Source organism: Acanthopagrus latus, chromosome 18 (assembly GCF_904848185.1).
Source record: "Acanthopagrus latus isolate v.2019 chromosome 18, fAcaLat1.1, whole genome shotgun sequence".
Classification (NCBI taxonomy): Eukaryota; Metazoa; Chordata; class Actinopteri; order Spariformes; family Sparidae; genus Acanthopagrus; species Acanthopagrus latus.
The window spans coordinates 768094-781472 of NC_051056.1; the positions used below are offsets into that span (position 1 = coordinate 768094).

Genomic DNA, 13379 nt, shown 5'->3' on the forward strand with positions numbered 1-13379 from the left:
GCTGTGGCTGAAGCCTGGGCTGGGAGCTCGGCTGTGGCTTAGGTCTGAGCTGGGAGCTCGGCTGTGGCTGAGGCATGGGCTTAGGCCCCTGAGCCTGACTTCAGGGAGCCAGGACGTGGACGGGCTCGTCGCTGTCTCGGTGGGGGCACTTTGTAGGCCAGCCGGGTTCCCCAGAAAGGAGACACTTCGGCTGTGGCATGAGCTGAGGCTGGAGCTGAGGCATGGGCTGAGTCATGGGCTTGAAAGAAAAGTTTGCTTGCAGCAATCTGCCTAGCCCTGCTGGTGGGGTTTGTGACACAGTCCGGGTACCAGCGGATTATCTCCAAGCCATTAACTGCTTGGTCCATTTTATATGGTCCGGTCATTCTGTCAGGTTAGGAGTTTAAAGGGGAAAACATGGAAAGGAGAGGTGGACCCAAACACAGTTAAAGAGGAGGCAAGATAAAGGGAACAAAAGGTGAGCTTTAATTTAAAGAAGAAGATAAATGAGATAGGTCAGAAGCATTAGTCCTCTTTATGAGGGGCTAATACATAGGAGAGCAAAGCCAGGGTTTATACCCTGACAGTTTAAAGAACCCATGTGACCTTTGTATTTTTTAGACAGGCCCATAATCTGTTTAAATTAAAGCTATGACTCTACCCTTTAAAATTCTACCGAACATGCTCTCATAAAAGATATGTAAAGCTCTGAAAAATGAGCATAAAGCATGATGTGCACCTGAGCCTGGATAGACCTACAGCCACCAGAGGAGGCACTACAAGAGCATGCTGCTCTTCCTGCCAACCTCACCCTGCCTCTAACCACTGAGCCTGGATGTTCAGGTGAGTGCAAGCTGTTCATCTTGATTGCACCTCTGAACGTTTTATCCATCTAAGTTGGCTCAAGGATGTTCTCTTTAAAAAAATATCAGGTTCTGCTTTATGTTGCAGTCACACAATAACATTACATTGACATTATATTTATTCTATATCTTGGTCTAGGACAGCCCCTGAGTCAACTAAAACTAGACTAAAAGATTTCAGATGACTAAAATATGACTAAAACTAAGTTATTCTATGGTGTGTTATTCAAAAGACTAAGACTAAATCAGAATTTGCTGTCACAAATAACGCTGGTGCCTTTATAGACCCAAACATAACTGTAATTGTATTTGTGTGAGTTTTGAGTTTGACACCTCATTTGAGTTAAAGCCCAACGACTGAGCTGAAGAGCTTCCACAAATAAACCATTTTCATTGACTCTCCATGAGGAAAACCACTGAAGCATCAAAAGTGACATGCATAGCAGAAATATTTAAACTGACACAGAGATCAAAACCTCTTCTCAAGTCTCCAAAACTTTAAACTCATTTTCTGCTTTACACACATTTTGCAGTTCAAAATGTCACTTTTTAAATGCACTGAACACGGTTCTCTGCATAAGACACAACAATCTGACATGCTTGCCATTTTACCACTGCCATTCAAAAAGACACTACATGGGCTCATTGGCCACTATATGTGCCACTTGGCCAAACAATTTTTAATTGTTACCACTTCAATCAGGAAGTAAGCACTAAAAGACCACAGTGAGCACCTTTTTTACAACAACAATGGGAGAGGGAGAGGGAGAGGAAGAGGGAGGGTGAGAATAAGAGGGGTAGGAAGAGTAAGAGGTAGGGGCAGAGCTGGTAGAGGAGATCATGGCCAAAGAAGACAACAACTTTAAAATGAAATCAGAGTAACCTTAGTTGATCTTGTCATCAACCATGGGCTGACACTACGACTGCGAGACACTTTTTTTTTCTGCAATCTTCTTTTTCAGTTTACTGTTTTGTGAACATATTTTTGTCCACTCCAATGTAAACATATCTGCTGTGCACTGACTTGTTTAGTGAAAAAAATAAAAATAAAAATGTGTGTATCTACAAATATTTCTGTGCATGTGAACGATCTGAAGAATTCTCCACAATTTCAACTATGTTAGTATTATGGCGAAGCTCACTAAAGATGAGAGTGCTTTTCATTATGCCCAACAATGTGTAGTTGGTTAGACAAAAATCTGGTATTACGAAGTGTGTGCCATCTGGTGCAAAAGTTTGATTTTGATAATGCTACATGTAGTTTTGGTTGCAGTGCTTCATTTTGCAGGATATATTAAGTATTTTGCAGTTTGGGTGTTTGGTTTTGTGAACTCTGTTAAGTATCTTGATAAAACCAGTCAGCAATTGGAAAAAACAGCAATTGGAAACAACACCTGAGGCGAGGAGACTTCCTGAAACCTCAATTCATAACTATTTAATTTCCACACTTGACACAGTTCAAGCTTTCCTTCAAAACACATTTAGTGCCACATGGCTGACAGTTCAGTGAAGACAAGAACAAACATTTAATCAAGGCTACATTATCTGCGTGCTAATTAGTGTAGCATGATATTAACTACTAACACTTTACAGCAGCACTCAGATCAGTGTTTTCTCTGAGACGGTTTCACAGGTTCAACACGTTCTGACAGTTTAACATCATCTTCTTCATAGCCATCATCTTAGTCACCATCACATCATCACAATTGCATCATTATGGCACCCATTAGCTCAGTTGGTAGAACAGTGTCTTGTGTACAGAGGCTCTGCAGTCGCTCCAGGTTAGAGTCCTGGTGCAGCGTTTCTCCCCTCTCATCGTGTTTCAAGTATTCTCTGAAGCTGTTTTATCAATAAAGCTGTATAAAGCCCTGCTTCTTGGAAGGAGCACAGCGAGTGCTCAGATTGGTTGATTCACACCACAAGATTTAATAATGTGAACTTTTCTCATAATATACACAAACAGATGTAGTTACTGTTTTGTCACGTTTGTCACCTGGTTACAAACCTCCCACGCTGACAACAAGTTTCCATTGTGGTGATAACTTTGTCTCTGACGTTTCTCTTCATGGGGAAAATGTAGCGTTTGGTTTCCACAACAACAATAAAATCTCATAGAATTATACAGAAATTATCTGTTTATCACTTCATAAACATCATGATTAATTCAGCCACTTATCAGCTCTAATCATCAATCAGGCACTGAGAGGAAACCAAGCAGCTAGTTCATCGATCCACTGAGTCAAAGTTCAAGAAAACACACACATCATAGAGCGTGCGCGCACAAACAGAAATTAACAATAGAATTTATTTCTACTTGACACATTTAATCAGCCACGCTAGAAAATAAAGTCCAGCTCAGAAGATACAATCAGACACAAAGGAAAACAGAAATCTGGGCTGAGAATTAAAGAAAAAACAATATCAAATATAGTCTATATAATCAATATACATCCATCAATAATCGATCAGTAATGATTCTATAATTAAACAGCTCTGACACCAAGTCTTTCTGAGTAAAAATAAATTCAGCAGCAAAGATCCTCCTGATACGATGTGTCACTTTGTGTGTGTGATGATGTCAGAGTGACATCAGACGTAGAGGGGGTGGTACTGGCGGTGGGTCAGTCTCTTCCTGCAGGTAGGACAGGTGTGTGATGATGTCAGAGCATCTCTCAGACACTGGCTGCAGAACACATGACCACATTTAGTGGATACAACCAATCGACCGCTCTCTACGATCTGTGGAGCAAAGTGCAGTCAGCCAATCAGAACCCAAGCGGAACCTGCTGTACAGGTGTGCGACAGGTGTGTTTGAGTCTCACCTCAGAGTATGAGTCCAGACAGACGGGACAGCTGATCGTCCCTGGTGTCGACCTGAAACACAGAGAGATAGACTGGTTTCTACTGTGAGCAGGGATCAGTCTATCACTTGGAGAGGTGTTAAAGAACATGTAAGCAGGGATCAGGTAGATCAGTCTAATACCTGGAGGAGCTGTTGGCGTGTAGGGACGACATGATTGCACCATTTAGGGCAGGGGGCGTGTCATCTTCATCACTGCTGACGATATAACTCTCACCTGTGGTGACTCTCCTGTTCTGAGGACCTGACGGAGGACACCCAGACAGACATTGGACTGTTCCTTCGGTTAAACTTTATTTAAACATGTCGACTTGTCAACTGAAACACTGATAGAATAAAGATTTACCTTCATCCACCAGCTGGATCGTCACAGCAGTAGAAGAAGAAAACACAAGAAAAACAACAGATGAAGACACTTAGTTTGAACACACAACCCAACAGCCAGTCTGTGTGTGTGTGTGTGTGTGTGGTATTGGTGGTGGGGGCGGGGGTGGGCGGTTGTGAGCGTATGTGTATACATGTACATCTCAAAAAATTCAAATATCATGAAAAAGTTCAATATTTTTTGTCACTAATTTCAGAAAGTGAAACCCATATATTATATTCATTACACATAGAGTGCAATATTTCAAGCCTTTATTTCTTGCAATTTTAATGATTATGGCTTTCAGATAATGAAAACCCAAAATTCAATGTCTCAGAAAATTATAATATTGTGAAAAAGTACAATATTGGAAAGTCATGGTGTCGTACCCTAATCAGCTAATTAACTCAAAACACCTGCAAAGGTTTCCTGAGCCTTTAAATCGTCTCTCAGTCTGGTTCAGTAGGCTACACAATCATGGGGAAGACTGCTGACTAGACAGATGTCCAGAAGACAGTCACTAGCCCTTTTTAGATAGAAAAGGCAGCACATTTGCTCCAAGGTAAAGGTGGCAATCTGCCACCTTGTCTTTCTAAAAGGGAGGCATAATATTCCTCCTTTTCCAAAAGCGCCACTTGGCCGCCAATGGGGTAGGTGTAAACATGTGAAGCACGAAGTAAAGCACGAAGTTGGGCAGTGAACAGTGACAATCAATTTGTCTTCAAAATAAGAGCTTTAAGAGCCCACTGGAGTTTAGAATTGGGTTCTTAGCAGGGGGCTTTTAATTTGAAAGTAGCGACTGTTGGTAGCTTGCCGCTATACAACAAGCGGACACAACAGCTACAGAGACCGAGGAAATGCTAGCATCTCCCGGATCTCAGCTGCTTTCCAGTTGCTTATCTTGACAACCGCAGATGAAGTGATGAACTGAATGCTGTGATCAGCTGTTTCCTGGTTTTAAAACTCCCCGGCTGTGGGTTGCACAACAGTGCACGTCATTGACACCTCTGGCCATCTCGCACAATTGCCAGCACACTGACGTCTCAGATTTAGATAGCAATAGAGGCGGACACAAGTGTACCCTCCAGCAAATTATTGGACTAAACAGGCCTACCTGCAAAAAGGATGGCCAGTTGGCGGCTTATTGCCCAGTATAAAAACGGTTACTGACACCCTCCACAAAGAGGATAAGCCACAAAAGGTAATTGCTGAAGAAGCTGGTTGTTATAGAGTGCTGTATCCAAGCATATTCACAGAAAGCTGAGTGGAAGGAAAAAAGTGTGGAAGGAAAAGTTGCACCAGCAAAAGGGATAACCGCAGCCTTGAGAAGACTGTCAAGCAAAATCCATTCAAGAATTTGGGGGAGCTTCACAAGAAGTGGACTAAGGCCTAAAAAAAATTTCGTTTGGTTCCGGTGTCCGACCAACCCTGTAAATTTATGTGTGACCCAAATCATTTTATGAGCTTGATACGGTTATGAGACGGTTCAACACCCACACTTTTTCTGCAGTTTTGCACAAACGGCTCACTACAGTCGCTCAGTTTCTCTGGCCGCTCTGTGTCTGCTCTTGCTGCGGCTGCTTCCTCTCCCCCTCACTCTCCCGTTGCTGCTTCAAACATGACACAGGCTTTGGGTCTGACTGGCTGAAAATTGGCTGTTCTGCCTTAAGTCCCGCTTCTCTTTCTGTGTTAGATTTATTGTTCAGCTCGTGTTGATGAGGCGGGAACTAGCTAGGTTCATAAACACCGGAAGGGCATGTGAGCAGAGTGCAGAGCGAGCGAAATATAGTCAGAGCGCAGAGCGGGTTTTAATCCAAAGGCCAGAGTGATGGTTCCATTCCGATACCACTGGCAATACAAGGCCATCCACTGGCTCAAACAGACAGAACAAAGAAAGAGGACGAGGTGACAGCCCAAAACAATCTACTGTTCTTTACAAACTGAAAAGGGTTTCAATCAACAGGCTCTCTCCAGCAACAAAGCCACTGCACGTCAGTTTAGGCCACATCGGGCAGTGTGTCCCAGGCTAATTCGGTGGAAAACGTCAGGAATTGCTCCCTCTTTTAAATTTGAGCGAGCATGGAGCAATTTCACTGGAGCTAAATGAAATTTTATGTCAGCCGAGAGCAGACTTTGAGCGGAGCTGTCTGGTATAACTTTGAGCGATAGAGCGAAGCAGCGAACACTCACATAAGCGGGAAGCAGAAATTCTCGCTTCCCAGCTCCGCTCACATGCTCTGGACACCTGCACAGATCCACATAGACAAAGACGCCTCACTGAGCAGGTTGGCCCGCGGCTGCGATACATCGCCAGCAGCTCTGCCGCATGAACTGATAAGAGTCAATGGAGTGAACTTCATAAAGCTCCTTCTACAAAGTGCCAAAGGTTAATGTCTCATTTACACATTCACACTCGTATGGATATATTCAGGAAACAGATAGGAAACAAAAACAATGTCTGTAACGTTTCTGAAGATTATAAACATTAGCTACTCCTTATATGTTCCAGTATACAGGTCGGCACCAAACTGATTATTATGTTTTTATGTGTTTACAGCTGCCAATGTATGTAACACTGTTACTGTGATGATACATGGCAGTTAAATATTGAATCTGTGTATAATAACTAAATCCTGACATGTAACTGTGATTTTTGATCATTTAAGTACTAATAATAACAATCATGACAAAAAATTTACAAAGTCTGCCGATCAAGATAAGAAGCTGCAACTGGCAGTGAGCAGCTCTCTTTGCTGTTAGCAGTGAAGTGATAAACATTATAAAATATGATAATATATACAACGACATTTAATGGTAAAATAAAAGTAAAGTTGCAGTAGGCTTCTATCATAAATATGCACCATATATATAGTTTATTATCATTATTATTGTTATTGTTATCATTATTATTATTATTACTACTACTACTACTACTACTACTACTACTACTACTACTAATATTATTCTTCTGAATATTCTTGACTTTGAATGGGAGCAGCTGTAACGCTGCAATTTCTCATCGTGGATCAATAAAGTATTTCTGTTTCTGATTCATATATTATGCAGTCAGTTGTCCATATTTAGAATCAAATTAAATTAACCAAGACAGATGTCACATTTACATGTTAGGGTGTGGTTATTATAGACACAGATTCAATATTTAAGTGTTATTTATCATCACAGTAACAGCGTTACATACCCCCACCCCCATTTATTTATTTATTTTATTTTTTTAAACACCACCACCACATCCATCCCCCGTAATTCTAACCACTTTTTGAGAATAATTCCAAGACCTATCGAATGTGAGTTGGTTCCTAAACAAGACACCACAGTGCATGTTTAACTCAAATAGTGTGGAAAAACTGTATTAAGTTTATATTTCCGCAGGCAGCCACTCACCTCTGTTTATTTCTGGAAAATCCTTTAGGCTACCGCAGGCTGAGATCCCACTATAGTGAACACTTTTTTCTTGTTGCTTTGTTTTGTTTACAAAAAGCAACGATCGAGCAGTGCAGACGTAATGTTGATATTATCTCCATGTGTAGATGTCATGTCCATATTTATGACTATGTAACAACATAGCAATGGTTGCTTGCATAGCAGCTAGCAGCTTTTTACATATCAGTCGCTGCCACTGGAAAAATAAAATAAAATAATAAAATAAAATAAATTCCCCTCCTACCCATGACATCAACTGACAACCAAGAGGAACCAAACTTTTTTTTTTTTTTTGGGCCTAAGGCTGAAGTCAGTCAACCAAGTATTGAGTGCTTAGAAATGAACATACTTTTCAGAAGCCTGACATTTGTTTAAAATATCCTTTTTCTTTTATCTTATGAAATATTCAAACTTTCCGAGTCACTGAATTTTGGGTTTTCATTATCTGAAAGCCATAATCATCAAAATTGCAAGAAATAAAGGCCTGAAATATTTCACTCTGTGTAATGAATCTATATAATCTATGGGTGTCACTTTCTGAAATGAGTGACAAATGATATTGAACTTTTTCATGATATTCTAATAATTTTTTGAGGGGTGTGTGTGTGTGTGTGTGTGTGTGTGTGTGTGTGTGTGTTTACCAGCACTGAGTCGTTATTGGTCAGGTCGACCACAGCAGCTTCTGAGCCCTCACAGGTCAGATCCACCACCTCCTCCACACCTGAACACACACATCGTTATTGATCACTGATCAGGTGTGAAGATGCTACATCAATAACAGAGTACACTGATCAGTACTGACTGTCCTCAGTGTTGTCCATCACATCAATGGTCTCTGTAGGGGGGGCAAAGTCACCATCTGATGTCCTGCTAATGTTAGCTGTCCTGTTAGCCACTCTGCTAGTGGTAGCTGCTCTGTTAGTGTTAGCCTTTCTGCTGGTCTTGGAACTGGGTCTGGAAACAAGAGGACTGCCTGTGGTCCTCCTCTTCCTCTGAGCCTGAACACACACATCACAACAGACACTTATTACATCACAGTAGTGGGTGGGGCTTCATAGAGTGCCTTCTGTTCATCAATCAGTATCTTATTTGACATTCACTGCAGTGCTTATTCAGCCCCGCCACCTCCAGAAGATAATTAAATGGGATGTTTTTCCACACACAGTACACGTCTGTTTAAATGAATACAATGTCAGGCCTTCAATGGTTTCACCCTGAGGTACTGATCACAGTACAGAATATCAATTTCTGTCAAAGTATTGTATCAATGTTTGAAATTCCAGTATCACAACACTTCAGATTCACCATAGCTAGCTTAGTGTCAGCCGGCAGTATCAGATCTTTTCTTGATTTGTTTGTGAAGACCTATTCCCGAAACTTAACTGAATTCCTGTCTTTTTGCTGGTGTTTGTTATTGAACTCTGGAATCTTTATTTTTGGTTAATGTTATTTGAACTTGTCAAAAGTCACCAGGATTAAGTCAAGCTATTGTTACAAAATACTTCTATCTTTGTAAAAGAGTTTGTCAGGTCTTAAATCTGTTGATCTTTACTGATGTCATTGTCTAACAAACACAAGTGTCAGTGCAGTTGAATCATGGATTTACAAAATCGTGACACATGTATTGATGAAACATGGTGTCATCGTAATGTCATTATTCTGTCTCTGCAGTTTGTCCTAACGTCTGAAGAAGAATCAGTGAGATATTTGAGAGGACTGATCTCAGGTCAGATCTTGACTAAAGACCTTTATCAGCAGAAAACATCTTGCAAACAGCCGTCTGCTAAAGAGGAGAAGAAGAAGAAGAAGAAGACGACTTACAGAGCTGCTCATGTCACTGAAGACACTGCAGAGGAAACACACACAGTTAATGAGGAACATCAACAGATGGAGCATCAACCCACACTGACGCTTCTGTTAGCATCAACACACACTGATGCTTCTGTTAGCATCAACACATCTGATGCTTCGTTTAGCATCAACAAGTTTGATTGTTCTATTCGCATGATGATAATCAATTAATGTCACCATTAGCTAGTTACAAATTCCGTCGTAATAAAAGTTGACAGTATTTCACACTGACGTTAACTGTTTCCACAGCCGTTAGCATTCAGTTAGCTAGCAGGCGACTGTAGCAGGTGTTTATGTTAAAATGTGTTCCCCTTCATAGTGTGTTTCCTGTAGCGCGGCTCTCTGATGGTTAACGTTGTCTTATAAAATAAAACAAGTTGGAGGACTTCTAGTTGGAGCTGACTGGTTGGAGGTTCGGGGTAACTTCAGCTCAGGTGTCAAAGTTTACAAAGAGGGTCGGTTTTAACACAACACCGGTAACAGTGTACGCTGTTAGCATCAGTTAGCAGTCTTCGCTCACCGTCTGTGTTTTATCTTCTGTAAGCAGTTACCAGCGGGATAGTTCAGTATCTACATTAAAGTTAAAATCTTTAAACATTACAATAATATCAAAATAACTGGGTCGTTTACTCTTTAACAGCTGATGCTAATGTTAGCTTCTACCGTCTGTTTCGTGAGCTTCTTCTTCTGCTTCTTCTTCTCTGATGAAAGTTGGTTACCAGAGTTCAGCATCATTACCGCTTCCTGCTGTCGCATATTGTGAACTAAAGTGTGTGTGTGTGTGTGTGTGTGTGTGTGTGTGTGTGTGTGTGTGTGTGTGTGTGTGTGTGTGTGTGTGTGTGTATACATACATATATATATATACATATACACACACACACACACACACACACACACATATATATATATATATATATATATATATATATATATATATATATATATATATATATATATATATATATATATATATACTGTTGTTACATATATCTATGTATATATGTATATGTATTCAATCACCTGACCTGAATCCGATTGAGAACGCATTTCACTTGCTGAAGACCAAACTGAAGGTAAAATGCCTTCCAGACTTCAGGCTTTAATTGACTGCAAAGGATTTGCAACCAAGTATTAAACACTGAAAGGTTGATTTATGATTTTTTAATTTGTCCCATTACTTTTGGTCCCTTAAAAAATGGGAACCATATATAGAAACTGTTGTAATTCCTACACCGTTAAGGTTTATCTCATTTTAACCCAGAATGCTACATGTTGAGTTTTAAACCTAATGACATCTAAATCTTTTCTAATCTCATGTTGGAACATCCAGGGTCTGAGGTCTTCTGCTTTTGACCTTAAGACTTTAAGAAAGAGGTAAAGGATTCAGATATCATTGTTTTGCAGGAGACTTGGAATAGAGGAGACATGCCCACTGGCTGTCCTTTAGGTTATAGATAAATCATTTTCCCATCTACCAAACTGAAAAGTCTAAGCCAAGGCAGAGATTCAGGAGGGCTGTTGATCTGGTACAAGACGAACCTCACACACTAAATCGAATTACTCAAAAAAGGAGATTTTTCAATTTGGATCAAAATAAAAAAAGAGGTGGTCTCCACACACAGAGACATATTCATGTGTACAGCCTATATCCCCCCATCAGAGTCCCCTTATTATAATGAAAACAGCTTCCCCATCCTTGAAGATGAGATCAGCTCCTACCAGACACAAGGAAATGTGCTGATCTGTGGTGACCTTTACGCCGGAAGAGGCACAGAACCAGATCTGATCAGTGCACAGGGAGACAAACATATACCTGGCCAGATCAACATCCCCTCTCCTTCACACTGAAACAGGAAAAACTTTGACAAACCGTCAACAGAAATGGGCAGCAACTGCCGCGGTTATGTTGCACACTGGGTCTGTACATCAACGGTCTGCTTCGAGGAGACTCCTTTGGTCTCTACACTCACAGCTCTCCTCTTGGCAACAGCACCGTGGACTATTGTCTTACAGACCTGGAGCCCTTCAGTGAAAGAGCATTCACTGTCAGCCCCTAACACCCTTATCTGATCACAGCAAAATCACCCTATACATTAGGAAGACACCAACTGACCCCCATGTAGCACAGCCCAGTAAACTCAACCCCTCCAAACAATATATATATAAATATATAATATATAATATATAATATATATATGTATTATAGATGGACAAGTAATAGTAAGGATGACTACCAGAGAGCCATCGGTCATTCAACAATCCAATGTCAGTTACACCATTTTATCACCACCTCATATCCCCACAGTAACGATGGCCTGAACCAGGCTGTTCGGGCTTTTAACTCCATATTTTACAGCACAGCGTTTCTATCCAATCTGAAAAAAATCTGAGTACTACAATTCAAACTCAGCTAATGAAAAGTGGTTGACTCTGCTCCACAAACTAGACATCCTTGAATCAATCACTGAAGACAACCAAAATCCTTTAGATTATGAAATAAGTGAAGGGGAACTGCTGGCTAAGATCCAGGCCCTGGGGGCTGGCTGGGGCAGGCAGAAGCGGGCATCGCAGCCTCTCAATCCAGACTTTACTAGGGAAGTAAAAGACACTGATATCACCATCTTACAAGAGACATGATACAGAGGAGACAGTTCCACAGAATATTAATTTTTCGCGACGTAAATTGCAAAAAACTGTGAAAAATTTCCCATAAGAAATGAATGGGACGAGGTCAAAAATGCCGCAAATCTGCAACATTTTTCAAACATCTCCTGCTCTGGCATACATTCACCTAGAAACACCATTCAAACTTTAAAATGTAGGAACAAGTCTTGTCTATTAAAGTTGTACTTGAACTTTTTTTTTAATAGTTTTTGAATGCTGAGCCTTTAACGATGGTGAGTAATTTTGGAAAAATTCAGGGTCTTCAATGAATTTGTATGGCGGAATGTTCACGCAGCAGAGTGCAGGAGACCAACTGACAGAGTGAGAGAGACTAAAAAAAAAAAAATCTGAAATTTTCTCTTTCCGTGACGACCCCGGCCACAAATAAAACCAACATAAAAGCCGCCATGTGTCAAATCCATACCGGAAGTCTGAAGCGGAAGTTAGTTAATCACCAAAATAAAAGCTAAAAAACACGTACGTTTACACCATAGACTGTATGGTTTACACAAAACATAAATAGAAGCATTTTGTGCAGTTACCTGTTTATTGTAACAGTGGAATTGATTAGTTATTTGTCTTGCCACGACTTTACTCACAAGTTATTAAGAAGCCTATAATCACTAAGTTATAATGTTAACATTTCATGGATTTAGCTTCAGTATCAACATTATGAATACAAATGTGAATATCATGTTTGTGTGGTGGCGGTGGTGGTAGGGGGCTTCACTCACTCTCACACACATGCACAATTGGACTTAAGAAAAACTAAGATTAAATAAACTGAATTCTCAAACTAGAGAATTAATAAAACGGTCAAAACAAATGTCATACTTACTATCACACTAGCATATGGCAATATGATTTTGTATTAATATTTCATCAATTCACAATTAATTTTGATTGTAAATATTACTATTACGGTTATTAAACATGAATAAATGTGTGTGTGTGTGTGTAGGTGTGTGTGTGTGTGTGTGTGTGTGTGCGTGTGTGTGTGTGTATGGGGGGCTGTTTACACATATCATTCAAGTTAGAACACTGTAAATCATTGGTAGTAATACAGTGTAAGGGCTATATTGGGCTAAATTATATAGATATTATACAGGATCTTGTTTGCAGAAAGGTGTCATGGTCTCCCTGTCTTTCATATAAAGCCAAGCCTGTCCACCAGAGGATGCCTTCATTAAACACAGTACAGACTACCCACACACTGTTTGTTCAAAGCATAGTAGCGAAGCTTAGCTAAAATCATAAGTCCTACTGGTCATCTCCTCACCTACCAGGGATCTTCATGTATGAAGAGGCATCATGAGCAACACAGTGGCCCCAGACAAGTGAGACTGCAACTGAACGG

The 13379-nt window shown here is 40.4% G+C and overlaps 1 protein-coding gene across 6 annotated transcripts; it reads right to left on the reverse strand.

Annotated features, from left to right (window-relative positions):
* Positions 1-2262: 2262 nt before the first annotated feature.
* rnf4 (ring finger protein 4) lies at positions 2263-10172 on the reverse strand. 6 transcript variants are annotated; one of them, XM_037077742.1, is made up of 9 exons: positions 10022-10108; positions 9879-9928; positions 9329-9353; positions 8310-8505; positions 8149-8228; positions 4049-4061; positions 3826-3946; positions 3665-3716; positions 2263-3581 (listed from the first exon to the last, which is right to left on the reverse strand). In XM_037077742.1, the coding sequence occupies exons 1-9, from the start codon at positions 10091-10093 to the stop codon at positions 3432-3434; spliced, it is 759 nt and encodes a 252-aa protein (XP_036933637.1). In that variant the 5' UTR covers positions 10094-10108; the 3' UTR covers positions 2263-3431. The 6 variants fall into 6 exon arrangements, with proteins under 6 accessions (XP_036933637.1, XP_036933638.1, XP_036933636.1 ...); XM_037077743.1 differs by having other exon boundaries at positions 2263-3525; positions 3826-3976; XM_037077741.1 differs by having other exon boundaries at positions 3826-3976.
* Between the last annotated feature and the right edge of the window lie 3207 nt (positions 10173-13379).

What these genes read in the sequence shown, in the direction of transcription:
- rnf4 (XM_037077741.1), bottom strand. Translation starts at nt 10,093, where the DNA reads ATGATGCTGAACTCTGGTAACCAACTTTCATCAGAGAAGAAGAAGCAG. An exon ending in CAGAAGATAAAACACAGACG is followed by an intron (nt 9,354 to 9,878) that starts GTGAGCGAAGAC and finishes TTTCCTCTGCAG; the next exon opens with TGTCTTCAGTGACATGAGCA. An exon ending in CACGCCAACAGCTCCTCCAG is followed by an intron (nt 3,717 to 3,825) that starts GTATTAGACTGA and finishes TCTGTGTTTCAG; the next exon opens with GTCGACACCAGGGACGATCA.